Genomic DNA, 13140 nt, shown 5'->3' on the forward strand with positions numbered 1-13140 from the left:
TGTTCCTCAGAAAACTGGCCTTCTCTTGAGAGGTTTTATTACAGCTATAAACATTAGGTTCAATCATTTGTGTTGCTTTTGCAAAAACAATCATTTTCATGGAAAAAAACAACTCACCTGCTCCCCTGAACCAAGCATTACTGATTCAGGAATTTCATAGATTTCATTCTCCATGTTAAACTGCTCGCCATCAAGATCAATCATCAAGACTCTAAAGTTTGTGCCACCCAAATCAAGAGCAAGGAATTTTCCATGCTCTGTAAAATCACAATACAAAGAAAAATTATGAAACCACTAAAAATATGGAATTACAGAAAATTACTCTGGTAAAATATGTTTAACAAAACAAAAAATTGCAACCAATAAAAGACATAGAAAAATATTAAAAGTTTTAATTTCTTACAATTCGCAACCAATATTTAAATCAGGGACAACATTGTACGATAGGAATTAAGATTCAATGCATGTAAGTACATAGAGATCACTCTGATCTGGAAACAAGAAAATTACAAAGAAAATAAATATTCAAATGCATTGTTACAGTGACAGTTCAGACTTAGCGATAACTGACATGCTAAAAGAATAAACTTTAAATACCATGAATAAAGAAAAAGTGCAGAACTGAAACTTCATAATGAAGGCAAACTTATTTTCTAATTAATTACATGCTTTACAGCCAAACAATGTGAACATGAATGTGAAATACAGCTTTATACAAAACATTAATATGGTTACGTCAAAATAAAAGATTTAAAATTTATAGGGCACTACGAGTTCAGTTAATGCAAAATAATTTCCCTGGTGTCTGATTTTGCTTTTCTAACTATACAAGTCGAACTTTGGCTCATGAGAATTAGGCAAGACAAGCCTAATTCTCATGAGCGAGCAATTCCAACTCCCATAAATGAGCAATTGACATTACGAGCAAAAATTTTGCTATTTGTTTGCTCAGTTGCCAGAGATCACAACTGACACAGCTGTTCACCTTCAACACCATACATGTATCAAGGGTAATCTCTCTTGCAGTCTCCAGTCAGCATGCCAAATGGAACAAAGCTTACCCTCCGAGTGTTTTTTTTATTTGCGACATGACAAATTAGTACAAAAATACGAAAACAGAACAAAAATACACACATACATAAAAATAAACAAAATTAAGAGCATTCACTATGACCCCAAGGGACTAAATTATATATATATATATATCTACAATTTTAGATCGATCGTCGCCAAATTTTGAATATATACCAAATGGGACCCGACTTAAACGATAGGCTACTTTAAAATTTTGTCAGAGCAGGGCAAATGCCCCAAATGGGCAAAAAACTGTCGGGCAACAATGGTTTTTGGGCCTCAACAATCACTTTCGGAACGTTTACTTTGGTTACCGTGGTTCCCTAGCAATGCGTTTCAGACGTGTTTATGCCTTTACAATGGCTTGCCGCTTTTTCAATAGTCGTCAGAGTCATCATCAGCATCACTTTGAGGGACAGGCAAAGGATGATCTCATGGAAATCAGTTGTAAAATTGCCGATTTTAATGCAGAGATGCAGAAATTTAGTGGGGGTTTCCTGCCACATCAGTAATTTTAAAAATTGTATAGAATTCTCGATTTTTGAAATATTGAATTCGCTTAGAGATATACGAAGCCCAGGAGATTAAATATGAAGTAATTAGCCGGACCGGCTTTTTGAGTTGGATATTCGTACAATAACATTGATTTTTCAATTTTTTATTCATATTTTCTCAAGCATGAAAATTAATGTCTCCGTAATGTCTTTTGATTAAAATTAATTAATTAATGATTTAAAATTAATTATGAACTCGTAAAAGTACATCGAAACATTCCACAGCTTTAATTAAGCATTTTTGGAAGCTGAAAACAGGCAGATCTCGATAACTTGAGGTTCAGGGGGGGGCATCAAAATACCTAACGCCCCTTAAAAAAGGAAAAAAAATGTATTCATTTCTACGTTTCTGGATTTGTTTCTTTCAAGAGTCGCCATATTGGTTAACTTAAACACGGTTTGTATGTCCCTCAAAGAAAGAAGGGGAAATCGTGTGATCCAAAAAGCCTCACTGACGAAAACCGGGGCAGCGTCGGGTATTATAGCTAGTCTTATATATAATATGGTATTTTTAACATTTTTTTCATGGTCTACTTTCGTTCAACATATTTTTGAGAAGGCAGGCATTGGGGAACAAGGGTTGGCATTTTTAATGCATTTAGGCATAGCCACCCTTCAGAAATACTTACACTTTTCAAACCATGCATGGGGTTCCCCCGATGAAGGTTCTATTTTCACTCTCATAAAATTCAAATTTTTTTCATTTTTCTTAAAATAATTCTTTTTTGTATATATATTTTTGTCTTATGTTAAGAGTGTGACACTCTGCTCTATTGTTGTTAGAATTAGTATTTGTTTTTATTGATCTTATTTTATTGTATGTGTATGTTTATATCATATGCTCCACGAAACAAATCATTGTTTATTATTATATCAATCAATCAATATCATTGCTCCAGGCACAAATTCCATGTTATTAATGAATAAATCCATGCATAAAATGTCTTTTAGGAAGTTATTATGAATCATGTTTGAGTTTTTATATAGATTCTAATTTTTTTAACTATTTTTTCACACTGCAAATTCAATTTTAGATCATCCTGTATTATAATTCCTAAATAGTCGTAAACTCTATTTCTTGACAATTACATTGTCGACTCAATTGACATAAACAATAGTTATGTATTTTTATATGTATATCAGTTTTGTGATTAATGTTTTTAGTTTTTAAGCATATGTACTTAGTTTTTTTGAGTGTTTAGTTTTAATTTGTTTTTATTTAGCCAGGTGTTAATCTTAAGTCCTTTTCAACCTTTTTTCAAGATCTATAATTTCAGAATCTTCAACATATAGGCTTGTCTCATCTGCGAATGAAATTTACCATTTAACTTCATTTTACATAAATAATTTATATAAACAAGTAATAATAATGGCTCAAGGACCAATCCTTGTGGAAAAACAATTTCTATGTCATGCATTGCCTCAAGATTATTGATAAAGTCTATGACAAGGTGTCAAAAAGATTGTATCCTTGGGAAAGATCATGAGACTGGAGGTGAAGGATGACATTCAAAAATCTTAGGTGATAAGGCCAGTAGATGATGAAAGATAAACTGATGGATCCTCAAATTTGGAGTGAGGGATTACTCACATCAAATGAAATTAGAAGATGTGTAAAATGTGGGAAATTATGCTGAATGTGCTAATGAACTGTTGGGTCAGTTGCACAGATTTACAGAAGTAGTGTTGCTGAGGGCAATGTATCGTCCAAGGGAATTGGAAGCTTGCTAATGTGGTTCCAATATTTGAAAGGGTACTAAAGAAACAGTGTCAAATTATTGACCAGTGAGTTTGATGAGCTCCCTTAAAATTTTGGAAATTATTATCAAAACAACAATTGGTGAAGTGGATAGATGAAAATAACATTTTCGGAAAACCAGCACGAGTTCAGGAAGGGGAAGTCATGTGTAACTAACCTCCTTTGCTTTATGATCATATGACAGACTTTGGGAAAAAGAAAAACAACATAGTTCATCTTGATTTCCAGAAGGCATTTGATCAGGTTCAACATGGTCAACTCTTGAAGCATTTACATGAGATTGGGGGCACCTTGTTGAATTGGATAGAATCATGTGGTTGAGAGATAGGTCATAACGGGTCATCATTAGTTTCTTATTGGATGGGTGTGAGAAGTGGAGTCCTTCAAGGAAGTGTCCTTGGGCCTATACTTTTCAGCATTTTATTGATGAACTCGATCAGGGTATTGATGGGATTTTTAGCAAACTCACAGATGGCATAAAGCTAATGGGGGTAGTCAGGAATCCAAGAGATAGGGAGATGCTCCAGATAAACTTGAATATGATTGCAGCATGCGCTAATGAATGAAGCATGACCTTCAGGATGAAGTGCATGGTTGCTCATTTTAATTTGAACAACCCACTTTCCACGTAAGAGTTGAATGGTATTACTATCCAGGTTGCAACTAGGTCACCAATTTAGGAATTCTCATTGATAAGTGGCTTGGATTTTTTGAACATTTCTCAGCGGTGGTCAAAAAAACAAATAGAATGCTCCATTTTTATTCTTAAAAAGGTCTCTTCACATTCTCCTAAATTCATTCTTGCACTTTTCCAGAGCTTAGTTTGTCCTGGATTGGAGTATGCCATAAGGTTTTGGAGACAATACTTACTGAGGGATATAGACTTGGCTGAAGAGTGCAGAGAAGAGCTACATGTGCTTGTTTGCACACAAGACTTGAGATATAAAGAAAGACTAGATTTCTTAAATATGATTACATTGGAAGAATGCAAGTGTTGTTGGGGATATGATCAGTGTGTTTAAATTCTTAAACGGGATGCACCACGAGTTATTAATAAACTGTTAATTGACTGCTTCGACAAGGGAACACCAATATAGTTTAGTAAGGAACAATTCCAGTTGGTGGTGTGGCAGGGAGTTTTTCTCTAATAGGGTTGTGAATAAATAGAAAAGCTTACCTCTGTGTGGGGGGGTCATGAATTCTAACACGATTGACACATTTAAAAATAAATACGATAAACATATTGGGATAAATGTGGAGAAGCTATCTACACTTACATAAGACAACCATATTACCCCTCTATTAGATCAATTTCGTCGATTAATCTTTTTTCATGGGCAAGATATTACATATTGTCTTTTTTTTTGTGATATATGATTTTATATTGGGTTGATGTATTATAGTTATATTTGGCATTCATATTTTATATGGGTATCTCTTTTCAGCTACCTCTGCAATTTGCTACCTTTGTATATATACACTTCATTCTGTTGGAAGGGCTGAAGGTCATTCTGTTGGAAAGTATTATTCTACACAGTTACTTTTGTGACTTGGCAGGCCATTTTATAAGAAATTCAAACTGCTGAGCCTCTTTGAAGAAAGGGTGTTTAACAGTGTACGGAATCATCATTGATGGGGAAAAAAAACAGCCTGCAAGTATATATTTTTTCTCTTTACTGGTAGGCCAAATAGAAAGGCTGATTGGCCACAAAACCCAAACAGCTAACCAGTTTTGTTATTAAAAAAAAGCTTTGACTTGGTATAATAAAAAAATAAACTTCATAAATGTTTGTTCCAAAGAAATTAATAAAAAATAAAAATCTATGAAAGTGTTGCTCCAAACACAATGGTGGAGAGTTTCTGTAATGTTAATTATTGTGTATGCTTTCAAAAAAGTGAAAACTTTTTTTGCACACACAACCAAGAACTCTGAAAGTTTTAAATACAATCAGATCAATTTACCAGTTCCATTAGGTACATCACGAACAAAAGTAGGGAGCATTTTCAAGCTTGCTGTTTCATGCGACGCTAATGACAAGCCCCGGATGAACTCTTGAAGAAGCAGTGTACTAACTTTTTGCAGTTGATCATTAGTAAGTACAAGATCTTTTGTTTCCAATTCAACCTAAAAATTAAAATATGCCATTTGAATTTGCAAATATATAAACAGAACAGTAAAATTTAATTTACACAATTCCTCAATGTCACTGTTTGCAATTAAAGAGTTTGCTGCAAGGAAGGTAGGTAGCTAAAGCATTAAAAATTGGAAAGAAACAAAGATCCTCAACACATTTCCTTTTTTTCCAGATAATTTATATTTATTCCACACTAAAGCTACCTTCTTGCCTCAGTCAAACAAATTTACATCTCAAACCGTAAAAGGGGAGTGGTAGCCCAGGTCAATAAGATACTATCCTAAAGTACCAACGGATGTTTAGAGGTGTCGCGAGTTCGATACCCGGTTCGTCCTTGTCAGAAAACTTTCCTGACACAGGGGTACAACAGAAACGGCAACATGATCGTAGAAAAAATTGCTACCGCAGCGAGTTCCACATCGAAGGGTTAGCACACCAACCTCTTAATGAGTATAAAAACAAACTTGCCATTCAGAATCGGCAATAAATCACAGTCTAATTAGCCCTTGTGTGCAGAAAATGACCGTGATGCAACAAAAAAGATCAAAATGATCAAATCATAAAAATTAAAGCAACCACTTCTTGCAAAAATAAAACCCTTCAATTGGTATCAAATTTTTAAGCATAAATATCTGCTAAGAAAAGAAATATTAAATTTTGCAAATTTATTATCACCAAAGTTTAAAAAAAAAAAAAAAAGTTATTTGACCGACGTAACCATTGGGTTGTTCTTGGCGAGCGCCTTCAGAAATCAAATTTTTAACAGAGCCTATATTTATAATTCTTCCCCTGCTTGGTTATTTTATAATTGGTTGCTCATTTCCTGACTGAGCCGAGGCACAGTTTGTTTTTGCAGTGCTGTAATTCAAAAGTTACTTTTGAATTTTCTCTTTTGTAACAATTATGAAGTTAATGGATTTGAATAGCTTTCCTGAAAATCTTGAGATAGTAACTGCTAATGTTTTTCTTAAGAGGAGAGGAGGATAGTAACTACTTTTCCTTTATTTTGTTAGTGCTGCTGAACAGAATTTTGTGGGTTTTGATAGGAACATGTTCATAACTTAGTATAAATGATGTATGAGATTTTATATAAATGCTTTGTTCTTTCATTCACTCACAAAAATAATCCCATCTTTTTTACGTATAGCATTAATAATAGCCAATTGCTTAGAAGAACCTCTGCGACCGATTTGGGCGTGATTTATAGTACCAATTTTAACTTTGCTGATCACATTAGAAATCTTTGTTCTGTGTCATATAAAAAACTTGGCTTGCTTAAAAGAATGTCGAGAGATTTCAACGATATAGTAATACTTTAATATCCCTTTTTAATACGCTTATAAGATCCAAACTAGAATATGCTTCAATTATCTGTAACCCTTTTCACGCTTGCCATATTATGAATCTTGAAATTATTCAAAACAATTTTCTAAGGTATTTATATTTCTAAAAACATGGTCCTTATAATCATATTCTATCTGCCACTCATCTTCGAAACAGTTTCAATGTTATTAGTTTACAAACATGCAGAGAATACTTGCTCGTTATTTTTTTCAAGAAACTGTTGACTAACCAAATTGATTGCATACCCGTTCTTAATGAAATCTGTTTCAATATTAAGTGCCACAATAAAAAGGTCTAATTATTTGCCGTCAAATCATACAATACTAATATTGGTAATTACTGTGCTGTAAACAGATTTTCCGCATTTTATAATGAGCTTCCCCGACATCTGGATACTTTTCATTCGTCTGTTACTAACTTTGGAAGATTTTTGCTATGACTGCGTTATATATATCTTTGTGTGGAGTTTTGTATTTTGCATAATTTTTGTTACTTTTTATTTGTCTTGTGTACTTTATCATGTCATTGTATTTTCTATCCTGTGCTCATTTTTATTTTTACTGCAAGCTGTAGTTGGGTTTTAAACCTGTAGCTTTGTATTTTAAATAAATAAATAAATAAATAAATAAATATTGTATTGTATTTTCAAATCGTATTTTTTAAAATTTTTTCGTGGTCTTTTTTCATCCAACATGTTTTTGAGAAGGCAGGTGTCGGGGAACAAGGGATGGCATTTTTCATGCAATTAGGCGTTTGCCATCCTTCAGAAATACCCACATTTTTCAAACCACGCATGAGGTTCCCCTGATGACAACCTACTGCATAGGTTCTATTTCACTCATAAAATAATTTTTTATTGCATACATATATTTTTGAAAGAATAAGTGAACAACCAATATTTTTCATCCAGCAGAAACCACTTTGACCGCATTTAATGCTGAGAGACCACTTTGACCGCATTTAATGCTGTTCTTTCCCAAATTTCCTCAGTTTTTAATTTGAATGTATGTCAATATTAAACTAAGAATTTTTTTTGTTAGCATCAGGTGAGACAGGGCAACAACTTTCTAATTGAAGTTAAAGCACGGGGGGACCGTATAAAAATTGATTTTCAATTTTGCTACAACACTGTATTTCCACTCTCAAAACCGGTGCAGGGTATTTTTTGAATGCCTATTAAGTATTTTTTAAATTTAAATCATACTTTTATGATGGACGGTTGATGAGATAAAGGCAGTGCTAATACTTACAGGACACCCTATATACAGGATGTTTCAAAAAAACATCAGATTTAAAAAAAATCCTAACTATTCAGCTTTTAATCCATTTTGATCGAATAATATATAGGTAGAAAGAGGAAAATCTTAAGTTTCATGTAGTTACCAACGGGTAGTGCTAATGCTCTTCCTTCATCTGCCACTTCAGTGTTTGTCAAGATTGGCTCTTCCCACAGTTAGAAACCGATTCGGATTACTTCATTTTCTAGCAGGATGGGGCACCACCACACTTGAGCTTGGACATTCAAAAACTTTTGAACAATCACATTCCTAAATGATGAATCACCCATACGGGCCCTGACAATTCAGTTAAATATCACTGGCCTCCAAAATTGCCGGACTTCACAGTGTGCGATTTCTTCTTGCGGAGGTTTATAAAAGACTACGTTTATGTGCCTCCCCTTCCATAGCCAAACTGAAGATACACATAATAGCAATCATTGATTCAAACATGCTCGCAAAAGTTTGGGATAAATCTAACTACCATATTGAGCACCTTTAATTTGGTTTGTAAAAAACTTTGATTAGCCATGTGATGTAAAATTGATCTTAAGTGTCTATGTTCAATATTTTTTGTAATATACGCATTTCAAATCGGGCGATTCGCTTCGAAACACCCTGTATAATATACAATTACCATCATCTTTTGTTTTTTCACGCTATAAATTACTATAAAAAAGGCACTGTTGTAGGATGGGCCCCATGAAATCTGTATACAGTAATTATCTAGTAAGAAGAAAATATATCTAATATTTGAGAGAAAATTTCATTCAAATTTGTGTATAAAGAATTTTGGAAGAAGCTTAATATTTTGTTCAAGTGTTAAATCATTTTTTTCTTTATAAACTGTTTGGGGCAGAACATGTCGTGTTGCAAACAGAATGTGTATTTATATGCTGTGAAAGATTACAGAGAATGTTCTGCAAAGTTCATAGAACTTGGCTATTGTAGAAGATGTTTTGTAAGAAAGCCACACTACATGGAGAGCTTGGGGAACAGGGCAGAAAGCTAAGACCCAGCTGAAATCATGTGTTCATCGTTTCTGCTCCGAGTGCCATATCCCTCTCTTGTTAGCCCCGGGTTTTTAGCATAAATCACTTTGAGGGGCAGAAACGGGATATTCCCCCATAGAAATCATTAAAATTGCTGATTTTACTGTAGAAATGCTAAAAATTATTGATGTGACGGAAAACCACCATAACTTAAAAAATTTAATTGAATTCTTGATTTTCAAAATATTGAGTTAGCTTAGAGTTACGAAGCCCAGAAACTTAAATACTAAATAATTAGCGGAACCTACTTGAGTTTCATATACATTAGAAAACAAATAAAAAACTGAAATTGAAGTATGTAAATGAAAAATATTTCCGTGTTGTCTTTTAATATCCGACTGCATCAATTCATGTAGTTTGTTTCCCCCCCCCCCACCCACAAATTAATAACGACTCATATAAATTACATTGAAATAATTCCGCGGCTTCAATTGGACACAAGCAGATAGATAACTTGAACATCAAAAAAAAAAAAAATCTAAATGTTTAGCGCCCATCACAAAAAGAATAAATAAATGCAGAAATGAATCGAATTTTATCTATATTTGTTTCTTTCATAAGCCGCGGAGGAAGTCGCCATGCTGGTTACCTTGGATACGGTTTGTATGTCCCTCAAACCTCCCACGGAAAGAGGGAAATATCACGTGATCCAAAAAGCCTCAAAAGGAGGAAATTTTTTTTAGGAATTTTCATTTCTGATTGGGGGCCCTACATGCCTCTAACTCCCACCGCAGGGCCCCTAGACTGGGATCTTTGGTGATACTCCTCCCTCTACAGTAAATTTGTAGTGTGGAAAAAAATGGTAAACATCCTGGGCCCCAAGCTGGAATCTTGTCAGCCTAACTCTTGTAGGGGCCATGGGGCCGTATGAAAATTTTAAATAACTCATGGGGGAATAAAAGATTATTTTACGTACTACTGTTCGATGCATCAGATCGGGTGAATCAATATCCTAAGCGACGATACAAAATGCGTAAAAATCAGGTCTTGAATGCGTAAAAAATACAGCGAATAAAATGGGATGCGGTAACAAAATTTTCATAAACGAAGTTTTTACCGTCCATTCAAAAGTTCCAACTATTGCGGATATAAAATCTTTTCATCAGTTTATCTAGAAATTAACGTAAACAAAGAAAATTAACTAACGAAACACTACACAAATTGAGACTTGAGTAAGTAGATGTAAGGAATATATTTTGTGATGTTACACCAACGGCGTGACGAGGCATATGTACTGCATGGTTTTTCCCAAAGCAATAACGAAAAACAATGAGTTGTTTTTATAATCTCGCGGGAATATTACAGCTTTTCCTCGATGTCAAACCACACTAGTGATTCACAGGTACATAAATAAAATGTCAGTTTGTTCGGTTTAAAAAAAAAATTGATCAAAAACAATTTAATGCATAAAAATAGATGTATATGAAAATAGGTACAAGATAAAATAATTTTGTCGTAAAAGTAAAATAAAATTCATTTGCAAAGGCGATATATAATTTCAAGAGAAATAAATTTACGTTCTAAAAATCACCAAGCCACAAGGCCTCAGAAACGACCTTGCACATCGTCAAAAAACGTCATATCTTAAAAAAAGAAATTGTGAGAGCTTGCCCTACCGAGTAAGGTATTTGGTGAATATAATAGACAAATAATTAGATAAATCTATTTATATGCTATCTACAAGAGTTATTTTTCCTATACTCTTATTAAACATACTAGTGCGCAAAATTGAAGAATTGAAAAAAATCAGGTATATTTGAAAATATTCGGCAAAAACGTAATTAGATTGTTTCTTAAATTTGTATTTTTTTTTTTTTTACTTTTAATATTTTTGTAGTGGTATTTATATTGCTAACATAATTATTTACAGTTAAACCCCATAACAAAATTCAAGAGATTCGATTTAGTTTCCTACATCCGGAGGTTCACAACAAACCGAGTTTGCTAAAAACGAAGATCCGATTACATTTTATTTACTGCATTTATACTTGTAGTTGAATGCTATGCTTGTACACTTGAAATATGCCACTGAGACGTTCTCCAGGTTATCCGATATGCCTTCTGGTCATGGCCTCCACATCCAGGAGTAGGGCCCCTAGGCTAGAATCTTTCACGATCCCCCCCCCCCTTCCCGGTCAGACTTCTCACGGGCCTTTCTATAGTTCATGTATAGCGTGAAAAAACAAAAAATTATGAGAATTGTCCCAGAGCCCTGTCAGCCCCAGCTTTGTGGGGGCCATGCTTCTGGTCCTGTGAGTGTCGGATAATCGGGAGTTTACTATATAGAATTTGGTAATATTTTTGAATAATATTTTTTTATTTCATCTTGATATGATAGCAATAAAAAAAATATCAAAAAGAATTCAACTAGCGCATAACAGTAGCACAAACTCTCAGAAATTTGGAATTATTGTTTCAAGACATGTAGGCCTGTCCAAGTTTTCATAATCGCAAAATAGAGTTAACAAACTTTTTGCGCTATCGTTTCTCGGAGAATAAAAACCCATCAAAGCAAAAACAAACTGAATTCTCAACCCAATTCGCGGAAAACCATTTTACGCGCTGTTAGTCGATCAGACTAACAACTAATGCCATTTCTTCGTTGCTGAGTATAAAATATCAAGTTTTTCAAAATAGAACAGAAAAAAAATTGGTCAACCTTAATAAACTGGAAATTGAAAAAATATTTCATATGGAATCGAGAATCAAAATATCAAAACATTAAGACGGACAAATGACAATTATATTCAATCATAGTAGGTTATAAATATCATTGCAAAGCCTCACCATATTTGGTGAAAGGAAGAATAAGAAATAGATCATTCGAGACGTTTTCTTTTCTGACAAACGTCATCACAGAATGTCAAAACGCGTAATCTTGTCTGTCACGTTGAAAAACATACGTGTATAGAACTGACGTCGGAAACTACACTTTCCTCAAAAAACAAAAAAAGATTTTCTTAAAACAGGGCAATAACGTTGATAGGCTGGAATTACACGTTACCAATTGTGAACGAAAGACCTTATCGGGAGGGGGAGAAGAGAATAAATTCCTAATTATGCCTTCAAAAAGTATGATCTCCTAATGTTATGGAAGAGACAATAAATTGCGAAGTAAAAGCTAGTGAAAGCAAAACAGCAACATCTATGCAGTAATGAAAAGGTTGCGATTTTTACACCACGTGTTGATAAAAAAAAATTAAATAAAAAAAGGTAGCTGTGTAAGGGTGAGGCTCAACATACTTAGAATGCGCCGAAAAATAAAATTCTCGTGAAATTTGAACGTTCATATTTTGTTGACTAACGTATTTTCATTGAGAAAATCCGTTCACAGCCAGGCCCGTAGCTAGAAATTTCGTTCGAGAGGGTACCACTTCAATTTCGGGGGGGGGGGGGGAAACCAGTGATATATCAATAGATTTGGCCATCTTTCTTCCCTTTTTTGGTCATTTCACCTTCTTTTTTGGGTCCCAAAAAGCCCAAAACTTTAAACTTGTTTCCAATTTAAGGGGCCTAGTGTTATCTCTCGGGACCGGGGACTCATCCTACTAAAATCCACTTCAGCCTATACGCAATGATTAACTCCGTTCAAAAAGCGGTATACTCTTCCCTATTTCGACCATTTTTTTCTTAGAGAATTTTATGGGGACAACATACAGGCAATCAAAGTAATTGCTTAAAAATATTCTAAATCCAATTTCCAAAAAAAAAAAAAAAAAAAAAAAAACAATTTGCCTCCGGCAACCAGAACCGCAATTGGAAGGGGGTAGCAGTCGGGTCGGATGGCCCGGGCGCCGAACCAGGACACAAATTTCACCCTTTCCAACATTATACGGGGGCACCGAAATGCGTGGTTACCCCCCAGCTGACGAAGCATCTAGTTACGGCCCTGCCGGCAACGATTTGTTTCGCAGATTGGTTCAGTTGAATTAGTTTATCGTTCTT

General features: G+C 34.3%; 1 protein-coding gene across 1 annotated transcript in view; it reads right to left on the reverse strand.

Moving 5' to 3' along the window:
• The window catches only part of LOC149085585 (hexokinase-2-like), a 47232-nt gene that overhangs the window by 20622 nt on the left and 13470 nt on the right, over positions 1-13140 (reverse strand). Inside the window, exons 2-3 of the mRNA XM_089233715.1 lie at positions 5350-5512; positions 118-257 (exon numbers count right to left, since the gene is read on the reverse strand). Of these exons, the coding sequence (XP_089089841.1) occupies positions 118-257; positions 5350-5512 (303 nt within the window). The remainder of the gene's footprint in view (positions 1-117; positions 258-5349; positions 5513-13140) is intronic.

Source organism: Pholcus phalangioides, unplaced genomic scaffold (genome assembly GCF_987345545.1).
Source record: "Pholcus phalangioides strain wild (caught in Gottingen) unplaced genomic scaffold, Ppha-v1.0 ptg000007l_1, whole genome shotgun sequence".
NCBI classification, from domain to species: domain Eukaryota; kingdom Metazoa; phylum Arthropoda; class Arachnida; order Araneae; family Pholcidae; genus Pholcus; species Pholcus phalangioides.